The sequence below is a fragment of the Crocuta crocuta genome, unplaced genomic scaffold, assembly GCF_008692635.1.
Source record: "Crocuta crocuta isolate KB4526 unplaced genomic scaffold, BGI_CrCroc_1.0 scaffold154, whole genome shotgun sequence".
Classification (NCBI taxonomy): Eukaryota; Metazoa; Chordata; class Mammalia; order Carnivora; family Hyaenidae; genus Crocuta; species Crocuta crocuta.
The window spans coordinates 12,076,353-12,092,340 of record NW_027530545.1 but is presented as its reverse complement, the minus strand read 5'-3'; the positions used below and the strand labels follow the sequence as shown (position 1 = coordinate 12,092,340).

Sequence of the window (15,988 nt, the reverse complement as noted above, 5' to 3'; positions counted from 1 at the left end):
AGTAAATGAATGGAGTAGGAAGGTCTCACACCTGTGACAGCATATCTATTTCATATGTCCTATAAAGATTGCTAATTTCTACTAAACATGAATATAACCAATAATTTATCAGAAGTTTTAATGTTAAAAGAGACAAGTGTTGTGGAACCTCATGAGTTAATCATAATCTTGGGAGCATTCTTTAGCATTACTAGATTAGATCAGGTCAACATCAGAGAGAACCACATTCTGTCATTAAGAAATATATTCCTTATTTGCCTTATACGGATTCTTTAAATATATAAATTATTAATATATAATACTTTTATTAATCTTCTTTTTGAAATTACGGTGGACAAACTGTATTAGATTCTTCTAAGCAAAAGGCTTTGGATTACCATGCTATTAATTTTACTTAGAATTTTTCTTACAGTTACTAAAATCCTTCTCTTTAAATATAAAGTACCCATCAGTTAATCATTTAAGATTTCAACATCAATACTATTTTTATAGATTTTAATTTTGTAAACAAGTTCCAAGATTCTAGTAGAAACTTAAGTATGTGCTATATTTGTGACATATATGTGCCTAATATGGGACATAGTAATTTACAAATAGAAAGAATTAACAAAAATTAAAATAACTGAAGGAAAATTTGTGAAAACCTTAATGAGCTTCCCCCAGATATTAATGCAGTTGATTATGCTTTGACATCAAAACTAAGTCCTATTTAGCACTGTAGGAAGTTCATAAAACTTTGTAATGATTAAGAATGATTAGGATGAGGGTCACCTGGGTGGCCTTTAAGGAGAGTTTCTCCTTAAGGTAACAGAAAATACTGATTAGGTTATGCTCAGATGAAAGATGTATAAGTATTTTTTTAACTGGGAAAAAATACTGTGATAGATTGATAAATGAAATAATAATTTTTAGGAAATTTTCACCATTTAATATTTAATGGACTTATTGTACTTTCTGATATTTTACTGGATGGGAAGAGGGAGAAAACAATTCATAGGTATGCAGGTACTTAAGATTAATTGAAAAACAGAAGAAAAAATCAAGCGAATAGGGTTTTGCAAAGACTTTATAAACCTTATTTTACTATTTTATTATCATTTCTTATAATAACAAAAAGCATACTAAAATCCTGTTCTCTTGCCAGATTTTTGAAACTATTAATCTGAAAAAAAATTGTTCTTAGGTGGGAAAAGCTCAAGGTGAATTTTATTTTTTACTTTTTTAAATGTTTATTTTGAGAGAGAGAGTGCATGCGCACACTCACATGCATAACAGAGGGACAGAGACAGAGGCAGAGAGAGATTTCGAAGAAAGCTTCACACTCCGAGCAGAGCCTATCTTGGGGCTTGATCCCAGGAACATGAGGTCATGACCTGAGCCAAAATCGAGCCTGACGCTTAAGATTGAACCAGCAGGTGTTCCATCAAAGTGAATTTTAGATTGGAAAAATTTGAAGTTATGAATTTGTTATTGTGGATTTGGTGTCATTTGTGCCTAACTTGGCTTTAGGGGGAAGATACATTGAGAACAGAGGATATCCTTGAAGTAATTGAGAAGGAAGGAGACTCGATTGCGGTGATCCTGTTCAGTGGGCTACATTTTTACACTGGCCAGCTCTTTAATATACCTGCCATCACCAAAGCCGGACAAGCAAAGGTATGAACATCATTTTCTCCTTCCCACATTGCCCAAAAAACCACTTTACTGGAATATGCTAACTGCACATTGTAGTGAAATAATTTTGCTTGCATCTGTGTAAAATTATTTTTCTTCCCTTGCATATAACATTGATGACATTTATTTAGTTTAGATAAAGACTTCCAACACAGAACACTGTTAGGAATTAACATTAGGAACAAAGTAAAAGAGATGTGATGTAAAGATTGAGATAAACAGTTTATATTTTTCTACAGAATTTACTGCAGGTTACCATGCTGTGAAAACAAAAGCTGATCACTCTTAATATGTCAGATTTGTTTGGTAATTTAAAGAAAAATATATGACTCCCATCACACAGATAATTCTACATCTACTTTGCAAATCAAATCATCAAGAAGTATCTATCTGGAAAGACTATGGGCCAACTGTCACATTATAACAAAAATAAGGTTGCTCTCTTCACAGAATATGTGGGTAATTAGTAATCAACCATTAACATAGTGAATGTTCTAATATTTGGAGAAACATTAGAAAACTAATTTTTTAGAAAACTAATTTCTCTGGACATTGTTTACCACGCTGATGAGATTAGTTTGGAAAAGGGGTCTTGTTTAGTCTAGAAAATCTTCAGAGTCCAATATAGCTCTGGGCTAAACAGATCCTGAAGAACCTTTACAAGGACAGGTAGGCTTGGAAATCACACAGTCTTATTTTGAATTAGCTTGCTTTAGTCCAAGGTATGGAATTAATGATCAGGTACCAGGAATTTCTGTAATGCACCCAATGCCAAATGGCTACTAACATTCTACTTCCCACCATGATGACTCCTTGATTAGAGGTCTGTGGGAGGCCTAAAGCATATTGTGAGCTATAAAATCTTGCCTCTAATCAGCAAGACAGGTAAGCTTCCTGCATGCTGGTGATGTTCTTTGTACGGAGTTACTCCATCAGCAGGCACCAGACAGAATACCTCAGAGATCATTGCATATGCCAGGACTCTTAGAAACACAGCACTGCTACTTTGTCCTACTCTAAGGCATTCTAAATGTAATTCAGTGCTCACTTAACCCTGGGTGTTCAAAGAAATGGAGATGCAGAATAAAAATTAACAGTAGATCAAGTTTTACACAGTGTAGTTTTAGAAAGCCACTTTGTTCTTAAGAATCTTGAGAAATCATTATCCTGCCGATAACAAGAATTTTTCCATACATGTTACTAAATCACACTTAAATTGTTTACTATTTTGAAATTGTGTCTTTTTATATAAGTGTTTGTAAAAAAGTGTTTTTAGTATTTGTTTGCCTGAAAATGGAAATCAGAGGAAGAATGTTCAACAGTCACAATCTGTATTTAAAATCCTTAAATAACAGTTCTGTGTGATTCAGCGATGAAATTATGCATTTAAAAAGGTGACAATAGAATTTTCTTTTGAACATTAATAAGCTATGGGATTAATATATGTGTGAGGTCTAGTTAATATATTCAGTTATTGAAGCTAATGAATAGAACTAATGAAAAGAAATTTAGCACCGTTATTAGCCTTCTCTAGGAATTTCCAACCACGGCTTCCAACTGGCTTGATGGATAACTGTGAAGGTGGTGCATTACGAAAGATATAAAGATAATGTCTTCTTAATTTAGGCTTTAAACGTTAAACACCAAAATAAAGAGAGGTCAATAAAAATTATATTTTACAGTGCTGTCTGAGTAACCAGCAGTCTCTGATCTCCTTAGTGTACATGCATGTCTCATTAACCTTCATGGAAATGAGGCAGGAAGATAGAGAAGAAATACCATAGGTTTTGGAATCAGTATGAGGTTTAAATCTTAGCTAGGTCATTTAATTGTTATATGATCTCAGGCAAGTCACTTGACTTTTCTTAGCCTCTTTTCAAAAGTGTTAACTTGGGACAACAGGACCCACTTTATAAATCCAGTTTTGAGAAAGAAGAATGTAAAGTATCCACTGTATTGCACACATTCCGCTGTTTGGTGAGGGATCCCTCGCACCTTCTACTGCTCTCAAACAAACACGAAGTTGGAAAGTGGCTCTTTTTATTTCCCATTTAAAAGCAAAATAAGTTTGTTTGTTTAGGTGCTGCATGTACTTCTCATTCTTAACTACTTTGGTTGCTAAAACCATTCTCTTGGCATTTTTCAGGTTTCCTTTTACTTAAAAAGTATAATTAATGCCTACCAAGTGAAACTCTCATTGAGCTTTCAGTCAAATAAAGGTAGGAATGAACAATTCCATCTAAATGTAACTGTACAGAAGTGACAGAATCTATGTGAGTGAAATGGTGATAGACTTCAATCTATCCATTATAGAAATTATTATAACACTAATTTATACTCTTGCTAGACAATTTCCCCCATTCCCAATGGATGTTGAGAAAAGTTATTTGAAATGTACACTTACATAGCTCTCTTGGGTAATCTATGAAGATAATGCTGAAGACAAAGGCAGAGAGAAAATTAAAGGTGTCAGTCAAAAAAGAGTTAGGAAATTCTAGGAAAAAAATGGCATAAAAGAGTCACTGTGAGAAATGGCTAAATAAGATTTAAAAAAGAAGAAAAGTTTCCAGAAATAAAGGAACCAAAATTTTGGCAGGAACCAAAATGATATTGGGATAGAGCAATGAAAGTCAGCAAGAATACTTTTTATTTCAAAATCATGTGAAAGGAAAGTGGGGACAGGAAGTTTGAAAAATATATTAAAGAAGTGTACATATACCAGAATAAGCACATATCATAAATAAGTGCCTTGCTGAGTTATTCTGAACCCTTATAATAATCATCCACATTAGGAAACTTCTAGAACATTTATGCCACTCAGAGTCCTTAATTATGCCTTCATCCAAATACTATTACCTCCCCTCCAAAGGTACCACTCCTGACTTCTAGCCATTTTTATTAACTTTGTCCATCTATAAGTGTGTTAATATGTACTCTTTTGTATCTGTCTTATTTGCTCACTATTATGTTTCTAAAATTAATTCATGTTGTATGTAGCTTTGTGGGGATTTTTGGTAGCAGTAGTTTTGTTTTTCTTTTCATTTCAGTATATTGTTATAGCATATGAAATAGATCACAATTTATTTTTGTTTTCTATTCTAATCAGGATAGATATTTGGGGTTTATTTCTATTTGAGGGCTATTGCAATAAATGCTATTTTGAACATTTTCATATATTTTTTTAGGTAATCATTCACACCAATTTCTGTTAAGTATATATACTTAGAATTGGAAATATCACAAGGTATACATATGTTCCGTCCTAATCAATAAAACCAACTTTCCAAAGGGGTGTATCAATTTGGTATATATGCCTCTCAGTAGGTATGAGAGTGTTTGTGGCTCTACATTCTCACTAGTAGCCAATCTGATTAGTTTGTAATGGTACTGCATTGTAGTGTTTATTTGCACTTCCCTGACTATTGATGAGGTTGGGATCTTTCAAATGCGTTTTTGCCTGAGTATTTTCTTTTCTGAAATGCTTGATCAAGTGTCTTGCCCAATTTTCTATTTGGTTATCTGTCTTCTGTTATCTGGTTGTAGATGGTATAGAAAGTGATTTTGAAGCATGGACAAGATACACGACTTCTAGTGATCATCTAAAAAGAAAAAATATTAATCAAAAGAACAGTTGATAGTATGTAATAAATTTCAGATGCTGAGGCTTTTCTTAAATGAAAAGGCCTGAGGTGGTGACAAGTGGAGCAGGCCAAGGAAAATTAAACATAGCATCAAGTTAGAGAACCACATTATAAGGGAAGGCCAGCATATGAAAATAGATCTTAATTTGAAGATACATTTTTATTTTTTCTTTGAAGCCATCAACTTTATTTCATATTATTGGCCAACTCACTAGTTTGGATCTCTGCCTTACATCTCTGTTTCTAAATTTTCGTATTCTATTACTTGTTTCTAATCATTTCTTCTTTTCTATGCCCACTGAATGTAATTGTTCTTCATTGTCCTGTGAATTGCTATCCCTAGAGATTTACACTGCTGCCAAGATTCCACTCTCACTATAAGTGAAACTATAGGGTACTCCCATTTTCAAAAACGGTTATTTACCTTCATCTGTATCTTTAACTTGGAAATTCTACATGCACTTTGAAGTCAGCATGCTCTAGTTTGTATCCCCTTAAGATGACTGTTTCCTACTGCTTCATGCCACCACCCTTCTGGACCTTTACAGTCAACTCTAACACATTCCTCTTCTTTGCCTTTTCAACCAATCACTTCTTAATTCCACCCTCTCAGGTTTGGTCTTTTCTTTAATATCCCTAAACCAATTATGAAATTTTTAAACTTTAGGAAATAAAATCCCATTTAGAAATTAGCCAAAAATTAGGAATATCTTTTTCTCACCATTAAAGAATTGAATTAGGAGGCTTCAGGGATGCATTAAGCAGTTGAGTAATGTCTAAATGGCATCTCCAGGGCTCTCTTGTTTTTTTCTTAGGCTTCTCACATCATGGTCACAAGACAGTTGTCCCAAATCCAGATATCACAATTCTATTTAAGGCAGAGAGAAGGAAGGAAGGAGAAGTAGCAGTGCAGCTTAATCTATCCCTTTCATTCAAAGTGTAAAATTATTCCCAGAAAAAGCCAGCAGATTTCTGCTTATGATTCATTGCCTTCTGAAGTGGTAGCTTCAAAAGAGCATGAGTAAAGAAATTTTAACCTTTATGGTCATGTAGTAGAGAGAAGCTAAAAAAAAAAAGGGGGTTGGGAAAGTGTTTGAGTTAACCAGCCCACAGTATTTTGTACATTTCCCATTTTCACCCCCATGGGGCATTATTTTTTATTTTAACTTATTTTGTCGTTCCTCTTCCATCCCTTCCTAATTTTTCATTTTTTGCTTCCTTTCTTCTTTTCTTTTATTCCTTTCTTTCTTTATATTTTATTTTCTACCTCATTTCACAAAGCATTTGAAAGCAATTCATAGGAAACCGATTAGGCAACATAATGAAATATAAAGGGAGAATCTCTGGATCATATGGAGAAATTAATGGACTCCCCATAAATTGTAATTTCTCAGTTTGGATTAGGATAAGAAAAGGGTAACAAGGGGCGCCTAGGTGGCTTAGTCGGTTAAGCGTCCGACTTTCGCTTAGGTCATGATCTCGCGGTTCGTGGGTTCGAGCCCCGCGTCGGGCTCTGTGCTGACTGTCGGCTCAGAGGCTGGAGCCTATTTCGGAGTCTGTATCTCCCTCTCTCTCTGACCCTCCCCTGCTCAGCTGTCTCTCTCTCTCTCTCTCCTAGAAATAAATAAAAAACATATATATAAAAAAGTTCTTTATAAAAAAAAAGAAAAGGGTAACAAATAAGAGATTATTTTCAATGGAAATTTTTGGTGTATTAGGTAGACTAGGTCTTAGTAACAAATAAATAAAGCCACAAATGCTTTCGCTGTGACAGATGTCTAGTTATTGTCATGCAGCAGCCAGGAATTCACTTTTTCCCATGAAATGATCCAGTTTTCCAATCACTCAGTATTGTGTCTTATGGCTTTCGGACCCTGGAGCCTCTGTCTGGATTCAGTCAAAGGAATGGTATGAGAGGATTTGAAGGAATATACTAACTTCTTAAAAGCATTAACATGACCATGGCAAAATTTATTTCCACCTATATTCCATTGGGTAACACATGGACATTCTGCGAAATTAAGTATATTTGTGCACTCAAGAATAACAGCAATTAGTTTTTGCCATAACTGGGACTCGGGTATTTTGTCTTGCTGATGGAGTAGGATACCTATTCTGAGATGCAGGGTAGCATTTGCATTAGTAAAAAGTTGAGATAGTGGAGACAGAGTCAGACCTGGTCTTGAGTTTATGTCTCTCCCTTCATTTCTATCACAGTTTGGCTATCGTAATTATCTTACCAATGTGACTTCATTTCTCCATTAATAATTGCGGAAGGTAAGAGTGCCTGTTTCCTAAGAGAATTAAACAGGTTGCTATTCTTCCAACACTTAGTATTTAGTGCATAGTAGGTACTCAAGTAAATGTTAGCAATTTTCAATATATGAGAAAAGACATATTGGAATATCCAGTCTTCCAGAAAAAGAAATAATGGAGCCTTAAGCAGAAAGTGAAATATTTAGGATTTTAAACTAAAGACTCTCACTGGACACTTCATACTAGAATATAAGAGGAAACAATAAACAACATGGCTAAGACTCAAGAGATTAGTTTGAAATTTTAAAAGGTTAGGTAATGGAATAATAAAAATTGTAATAATCTTATCCCTAAAAAAAACTCTATGCCAACTGGTTATACTCCACCCTCCCTCTTCAATGCCATATAAAATGGCCTACAACATACTGGAAATCATGGTGCCAGGCAGACAGAAGTTACCACTAAATATTTGTTGAATCAATGAATGATTGATCCCTTTATTTATTACATTTTTATATTATATTTTACTGTACTTGTATGCATGCTAGCATGTTAGTTTTCTTTTAGCCGACTGAAAATTGAAATGAAAATGATGGCTATAAAAAAACCCTAAATCTTGCAAACCTGCATTTTATTTTATTAGCTCTACCTTGTCCTGTGTCACTTTCTGATGAGTCTGAGCACAGGCTTCTCTTCCACCATCATAAGCTGCTTAAATTATTAATAAAAATCACAATTAGAGCCCAAACAACTTGAATAGAAAGGATTTAATTTTAGATTCAGAATAATGTAAGACGATAGCAGGAATAGAAGTAAAAACACCATTCCAAAAAAGAAAGATCTATTTTAGTTTTAACATCATTTAGTAAAATTTGAAGCATCTAAACAACACTCATATAAATGATCACCTCATCAAATCATCCATTTATCTTTAGAGAAGGCCTAAATTCTTATTAAAAAAAAATTTTGAGGAGACAAATAAGCCTCAAAATCCCACAGAAGGCTTGGCTGAGATGCTTCTAGTATTAGAGATTGGGGATAAACTCTGTAAAGGATGATTATGATAGAATAATAGCAACAGTACTTGCATGGGATTTGAACAATGGATCAGCTAGGAAAAATGAGTACCAAATATATTTGTATGTAACTATAATATAAATTGCCATGTTGTATGAATTTTTATGCATAAAATTAACCTTTTCCAAAAAGGTTTAATATTAGAATGTTAAATATTAAGTAATATTTACTAGAAATTGTAATGAATACAACTATTAAAGTCACTGTGAATTCACTTAATAGGATCTCCCAGTTACTGCATAAGAAGAATTATGTCTCTATACTTCCTACAGTAGAATGACATGCATTTGGTTCTTGCATTCATTCTTTTTATCATAAATATTTAAGTAGTAAGTTATAATAATGGAGGTCCAAATAGAAACACTTATTTTAGCCTGGAATGCCAAAGTGATGACTTTCTCAGAGAAAGAGACCCAAGCCAATTCTAGATTATGGGTAGGAGTTAACCAGGTAAAATCCCCTCCATNAAAAAAAAAAAAAAAAAAAAAAAAAAAAATGTTGAATTGCCAGAAAGCCAATACTTTAGTATAATTTGATTGTACAAAAGATTGGACAGTTAAAAAAGGTATGACAAGAGAAGAGTCTATAAGACAGACAAATGTAAAGAAGGGCTTAGTGAACTTTATTATATATCTTGAGCTTCTCCCTCAAGACCCACAGACAGCCATTGAAAGCTTTTAGATAATAAAGAAACTAGATTTTGTTTTAATTTTACAAAGAAATTTCCTGCTTACAGGAAATTGTAGGAATAAGATAAGAATGGGCAGAAATTAAGAGGCAATTGCCGTTGTTATACAAGAATTTGAAAAATCTCTGTCATGATACAGTTCAACATGGGGGTACCAGATAACAAACTTATTTTGTGCTGCATGAAATATTGTTCAGATCTCTCATAGAAATCATTTTTATTTAACTTTATTCTCTCAGTCATGTTAAAAACAGGTTTTATATAAATATTAGAAATCAAGCATCTGTACTGAGCTCCTGCTGTTTCACCCAGATTTGGTTCTATTCACAGAATGCAAGGATAAAAGAAAGACCATAGGTGTAGATATACACATAGAAATAGGGAAAAGGGAAAAACGGCCTAGAGATTAGATGAAATGTCCCATTAACTAAACATCCTTTACTTGGTAATAATGAAGGATTATTCTTTTTTTTTTTTTTTTTTAATGTTTTATTTATTTCTAGGAGAGAGAGAGAGAGAGACAGCGTGAGCAGGGGAGGGTCAGAGAGAGAGGGAGTCACAGACTGAAACAGGCTCCAGGCTCTGAGCTGGCAGTCAGCACAGAGCCCGACGCGGGGCTCGAACCCACGAACCGCGAGATCATGACCTAAGCGAAAGTCAGACGCTCAACCGACTAAGCCCCCCAGGCGCCCCTGAAGGATTATTCTACTCAGACATATACAGTAAACTGTATCTGTAGTATTAAATTCCTCCATATTGGATCCTGCAATATAAGTCAAAATATATTGGTCAGGATCAGTACGCAAGAATCTAAAAAATTTGAGTTCTTTCTAAGAAGTTTTCATCAGATGTTTTATTTAAGTTTTTCATTAGATGGATGATGTGAGAAGGACAGATTAATTCTCAAAAAAAAGAGCTATTTCAGATTCAAGATGGTATTTTAGAATTACAGATCTGGGAAAAAGCAAGCCTCCCCATTGCCAATCAGGATTGTTGCTTCTGCAGCCACCCTCATTAAAGCCATGGTAGGTAACTATTTTTCTGGATCTAGCTTCATTCAAACATATGCCCCCCTCCCTGTCCCAAATGAGATATTACACTTAGGTTTTTGTTTTTTCTTTTTTGTAGATGATATGCATTTTATAAAATACTTCAGTTGTCTAAAACCTAGGCTATTTTCTCTAGTATCCCATTGTTCATACCACTTGATTAATCAAAGGAAGAGTAATGTAAGTCTTTGTTAAACTGAAAAATGAAAGTGTTTCAACATGAAATATATACACTAGTTCTAATTCATTCACCAACCACTATAAGAATGGTAAGGCAATTTTGTGCCTCACAGCAATGAAAGTGCAATTTCAAAATATCTTGAAGCAGAAAAAGAAAAAACCCAACAAAATATGAGGGATGTCCCTTAATGTCCTCTTCACTGTGCCCTCTTTTTATTACTTAAATTATTTATGCAAACAAGATTAAGAATATCACACTTCAGTTGAGTAAATACAAAATGTTCATTTTCTTAGCAAATATTTATCTTAAGTAAGGTGGTGAACAAAGGAAGACTGCTATCATATTGTCTATGAAAATAAGCTTCAAGGGAAGAAATTTAAGAATGATATCTTCAAGTCCTGTGGACTCCTTTGAGATATTACCAAGTTCAGTATGTAAGTAAATTTACATATATAAGTAATCTGGTTGAGACGTTTGCCATGTAAATTGACATAGTAATCACTGGAAAATATCATATGAAAAATTGTACTTTGATTTCACATCTAAATAGAGGTCTTACCAGATACAGTTATTATTACCTTATGATGGATAAAGAGTTGCTTCAAATCCACTTTGTAACAGGATAGGTAGATAAAAGAGAAAAGTAAATATTAAAAGTCACCATGCATTGGAGAAGTTAATTGCCCGTGTTTGGGAATGCTATGATTAGATCCATGTGTCTAATAGATCTATGTACCTATTAGATGCCCTGCCTCATGTTTCTCCCACTGATGACCATCACACTCTGCCATTTGTGGAATAAAATCCGAATCACTTGAGACTTTTATGATTTTGCATAGACCTAAATTATCAATATCACATGGGCCTCTAATCTCCATCATGTAACTTTTTTCACCTACTCCAGATGTTTCATACGTTTCTTGCCCAGATGTCATACTTTCTGTCTCCATGTCTTTATTCTTAGCTTTTCCTCCTCTTAGAATTCCTACATGTGGGGCACCTGGGTGGCTCAGTCGGTTAAGCGTCCGACTTCAGCTCAGGTCATAATCTCACGGTTCGTGGGTTCGAGCCCCGCGTTGGGCTCTGTGCTGACAGCTGAGAACCTGGAGCCTGTTTCAGATTCTGTGTCTCCCTCTCTCTGACCCTCCCCTGCTCATGCTGTCTCTCTCTCTCTCTCAAAAATAAACAAAACATTAAAAAAAAAAAAAAAGAATTCCCACATGTGAAGATCCTATTCTTCCAGATTAGCCACTACCTACTTTACAGGTTACAACCTGTCCTAAAGATTTGCTTTGTTTAGCCCTCTTTATATAGGCAAACATGGTAAACTTATTTAATGCTTATTTATTTTTGAGAGAGAAAGACAGACCATGAACAGGGGAGGGTCAGAGAGAGAGGGAGACACAGAATCTACAGCAGGCTCCAGATTCTGAGGTGTCCGCACAGATCCTGATGCAGGGCTTGAACCCATGAACCATGAGATCATGACCTGAGCTGAAGCCAGCTGCTTATCTGACTGAGCCAGCCACATGCCCCATGAACATGGCATCTATATATTTTTCTAAACCATCATATACCAACAAAATGTCAAGAGGTTTTATATAAAAATTCCTAATTTCAGATATCTTCTGAAAAATTAGAAGATTGGCAATACTGGATCATCATTCCTGTAGAATAAGTGGCAAGGCTGGGTAATAGCTCTTCCCATTAAATGGGATTTGAGCTCTTCAGCACAATTCTGTAGCTATTGACCCTGGCACTGAAGTAGTGACAGCTGGTATATGTATTTATGTTTATATTACAAGAAGGGGTAAAGTGAAGTATTTCTTATACGCCCAGCTCATATACTTCTTGACTAACTCCTATAGAAAAATGAGTGTACAATCCTTGACCTTCATCATCAAAATTTTCTTGCTCCTCTGTGTCAAGCTAAATCTCTTTATGTTGTATTTTCATAGCATGATAGAAATTGTATTACTGGCCACCTTTTGCCCTATCTTGTAATTATTTCTATGCTTACCTTAAGTCTCAAATTTGGGAAGTTTATGTCAGCAGAGTATTCAATGACTGATTGAATGTGGACCCTACAAACTTCACAGACACATGCTAGTGCTTTGCATGTAATCACTTATATTTCTTTAAATACATATACCTGTTTGGCCAGTGGATGAATAAGTATGTACACATAAGCAAGGATGAATCAAGCTAATTTTATGTATCACATGCTATATAAAAAGCACAACTCTGTCCCCATTTAAATAGAATCAGAAAATTTGGAAGAATTATTTATAATGGGTAACTATTCTAAAAATCAAAAGATGTTTTGTAAATTTTCAGTTCTTTTTCAAATTCCATTTCTATTCTTTGACACACTTGGGACATGCAGACTGTTCCATTTAATCATTAAATATTAAATGAACTAAATTAAGCTTGAAAAATTACCTTGAGCTATTTGTCCCATCTTGGGTATCTGAAATAAATCAAACAACTATTTTGTGTGAGGTCCTTGCCAGCTGGAGAAAGACTCTAGAAGAGAGTAGTGCTACTCAATTTGTTTTATTTTTTTCCCTTCGGTTTTATACTTACTTCTGACAATAAATAGAGATGACAATCACTTTTTTTCTGGTGAAAGAAATAGTTGAAATTTACTCCTGAAAGCACACTCTTTGTTATGGGAAGACATTTTTACCTGCAAATTACACAACACTTAAGAGTCTCAAGATTTTTTTTTTTTTTTTTTTTTTTTTTTTTTTTTATTTTTTTTTTTTTANNNTTTTGCTTTTTATATTTCCTAAATCCCTTAGTTTTTCTCTCCATAAGCTGTTGGCTCTGTCTCATACCTTCTTAACTGACACATTGCTCTTAAATTTCAGCAACAAAAGCACTCCATGCTTCCCACCTCTGACTTCTCATCTATGGATTTGTCAGTATCATCAATATTTACTTTAAGCAAGTCCGACTGAAAGGATTAATTTAAGTTTCTACAAATAGCACTTTATACAAATGTGAATAATAATACTCTACCCTCAAAGATTGTTCTGGCTGATCTAACAAGTTGACATGAGACAGGTTAGCAGGAGAAAACCAAATTTGGTTTTGTACATATGGGAACCCTACATACATAAGCGATTCAAAGATAGAAAAGTAAACTGAGGTATATATCCCATCCACAGCTAAGGAATCAGGTAGAGGCCTGGAATTCAATGGGGAGGAGGGCAATTCACACAACAATAGGAAGAACATGTTTGGTATTTAAATGTCTCAACTGTCACACAGGTGGTTCATTCAGATAAAATTTATCTCTGCTAATAACTCTTATTCTGAGAAAGGCTAATTTAGATTCCTTTAGGTAGTAACTAGGGTAGGTGTTTCTCTTAAGTTTGCAGACTCTTGATTGCCTTCAGCTCAAAATATTCCACATAAAAGTGGCACATTTTGGGGACACTTGCTCTAAACTCTTTAATATTAGAATAAATGAAAAGAAATTGAAGAACATAATAAATTTAGGCTGAATGAAAGACATTCAGAATAAAAATTCACTCTGAAATGAGATATTTACAGAGATGATAGAGGTACTTTTGATAGAGATCTTTATTGAGTATTATTATTTTTATTTAGCATCTGTGTATGCTTTTGAATCATAGTACTTGAATGCATTTTGGGAAATTAAGTGTTTCAAGACTATACAGAAGGGCACCTGGGTGGCTTAGTTGGTTAAGCGTTCAACTCTTGATGTAGGCTCAGGTCATGATCTCACTGCTCATGAGTTTGAGTCCTATGTCAAGCTCTGCACGGACAGTATGGAACCTGCTTGGAATTCTCTTTCTGCCCTTTCTCTTCTCTTCTCTCTCTCTCTCTCTCTGTCTCTCAAAATAAATAAATTAATTAAAAAAAAATAAAAGACTATGGCAAGAAGACTTACCAGCTTTCACATTCTTTCTCTTCATTCCCACCTTCCTCCAATACTATTCAGCTACTCCCTAATTATGTACTTCTTTGAGGGATCCCAAGATAAGAGCTAACTGATTAACCTATTATTGTTAATCCACCATTTGTTTTTACCATGTATATAGAGTTGACCAACACACACTCACTCACTCAGTCACATAAACTTTTAAAACTTTTTCTTCTTTGTTGTTCACTTTCCTCAAAGTTTCCAATCAGCTTTACTTTTTAAGGTAGTATCCAAATTTATAGCACTGCAGTTCTTTGATTGTTTCCTATGACTTTTACACCAAACCAGGAATGATATTCACAATATTTAAAGACCTGATTGGTATGGTGTGAAAGCTGTAGTTCCCCCAAACAGCCATGAAAATGTCACACTCTCATTACTAGTACCCATTGCTAGCCCTGAAGGGACTTACAGGCATCTGTAATTTACCCACCATGACCGGTGCCACTGCCAAGGGCAACCACTGGTATTTGGACATGCACTATACAGGGAACATGAAGAGACCAGTATGCATGAATGGCTCCAGCTAGCTGGAAAGCACCGCTGAAGTTATCTCCCAGGGATCATGGTCTCTCATGGGAGACCCAGGGACCTACAACCATCGGTTATTACTCAAGTGGTTCAGGGCAAATATTTTAAGTATCTTACTACTTTAGCAATGATATGAGCATCCTAAGGCATACCAGCAGACTATCAGCTCTGTGTACATCCACTAATATCTTGAATAATTACCCTTTTTACACTAAATCGCTGCTTATTGATGGTCATAATTTATAGGATTTTTTTTGATGAAGAAGAAACAAAATCGTATCAGTCTAAAGTCAATTTGTCTGAATGAATCAATAAACTTACCAGGAAACAAATTAAGCTGTACAATCCCATATTTTATTTCAATAAATAGACAAATAATGTCAAACTTGAGAGACAGTGAGCTCCCCCTTCACCTGGAAATCTCAGAACAGCCCCTGAGCATATTATTTCAATGGTTAGAAAAATGTTAATGTTGTGCTCATGAAGACGGCAAGGGAAAACCACATATTTTTTGTTTTGTTGAGAGGGAATTTGAATGTATTTTTAACTACTATTAATTGTCCAAGAAATTTCATTTCAAAAGATGCCAGGTCTGAATAAATTGCTATGCCATAAAACTGCAACAGGAACAAAAGGCCTCAAATAATATTCTTTTAAAATTTAGTATCAGCTTAGAGAACATTTATTGACAATTGTATGCCTTTTTATTCAACTATTATTTAAGTGCATACATATTATGTAAAAGTTGAAAACAATAAGATTGGAAAATAACTGCGAGAGATCTATGCAAACAGGGCTGTCAGATGGGATACAAGAGAGAGTTTGGCAAAATAATCTTTCATAGAATTTATCTTGTTATTAAAACCTGACTTACCCATGCAAAGTGAGACAGAGAAAGGTTTCTGCCAAGAGAGGGAGGCATGTAAGGGGCACTTG

The 15,988-nt window shown here is 34.6% G+C and overlaps 1 protein-coding gene across 2 annotated transcripts in view; it reads left to right on the top strand.

The window, feature by feature from the left end:
* The window catches only part of KYNU (kynureninase), a 133,861-nt gene that overhangs the window by 65,675 nt on the left and 52,198 nt on the right, over window positions 1-15,988 (top strand). For both annotated transcript variants that reach the window (XM_077767840.1, XM_077767839.1), the window contains exon 8: window positions 1,510-1,656. In XM_077767840.1, coding sequence (XP_077623966.1) covers window positions 1,510-1,656 — 147 coding nt within the window. The remainder of the gene's footprint in view (window positions 1-1,509; window positions 1,657-15,988) is intronic.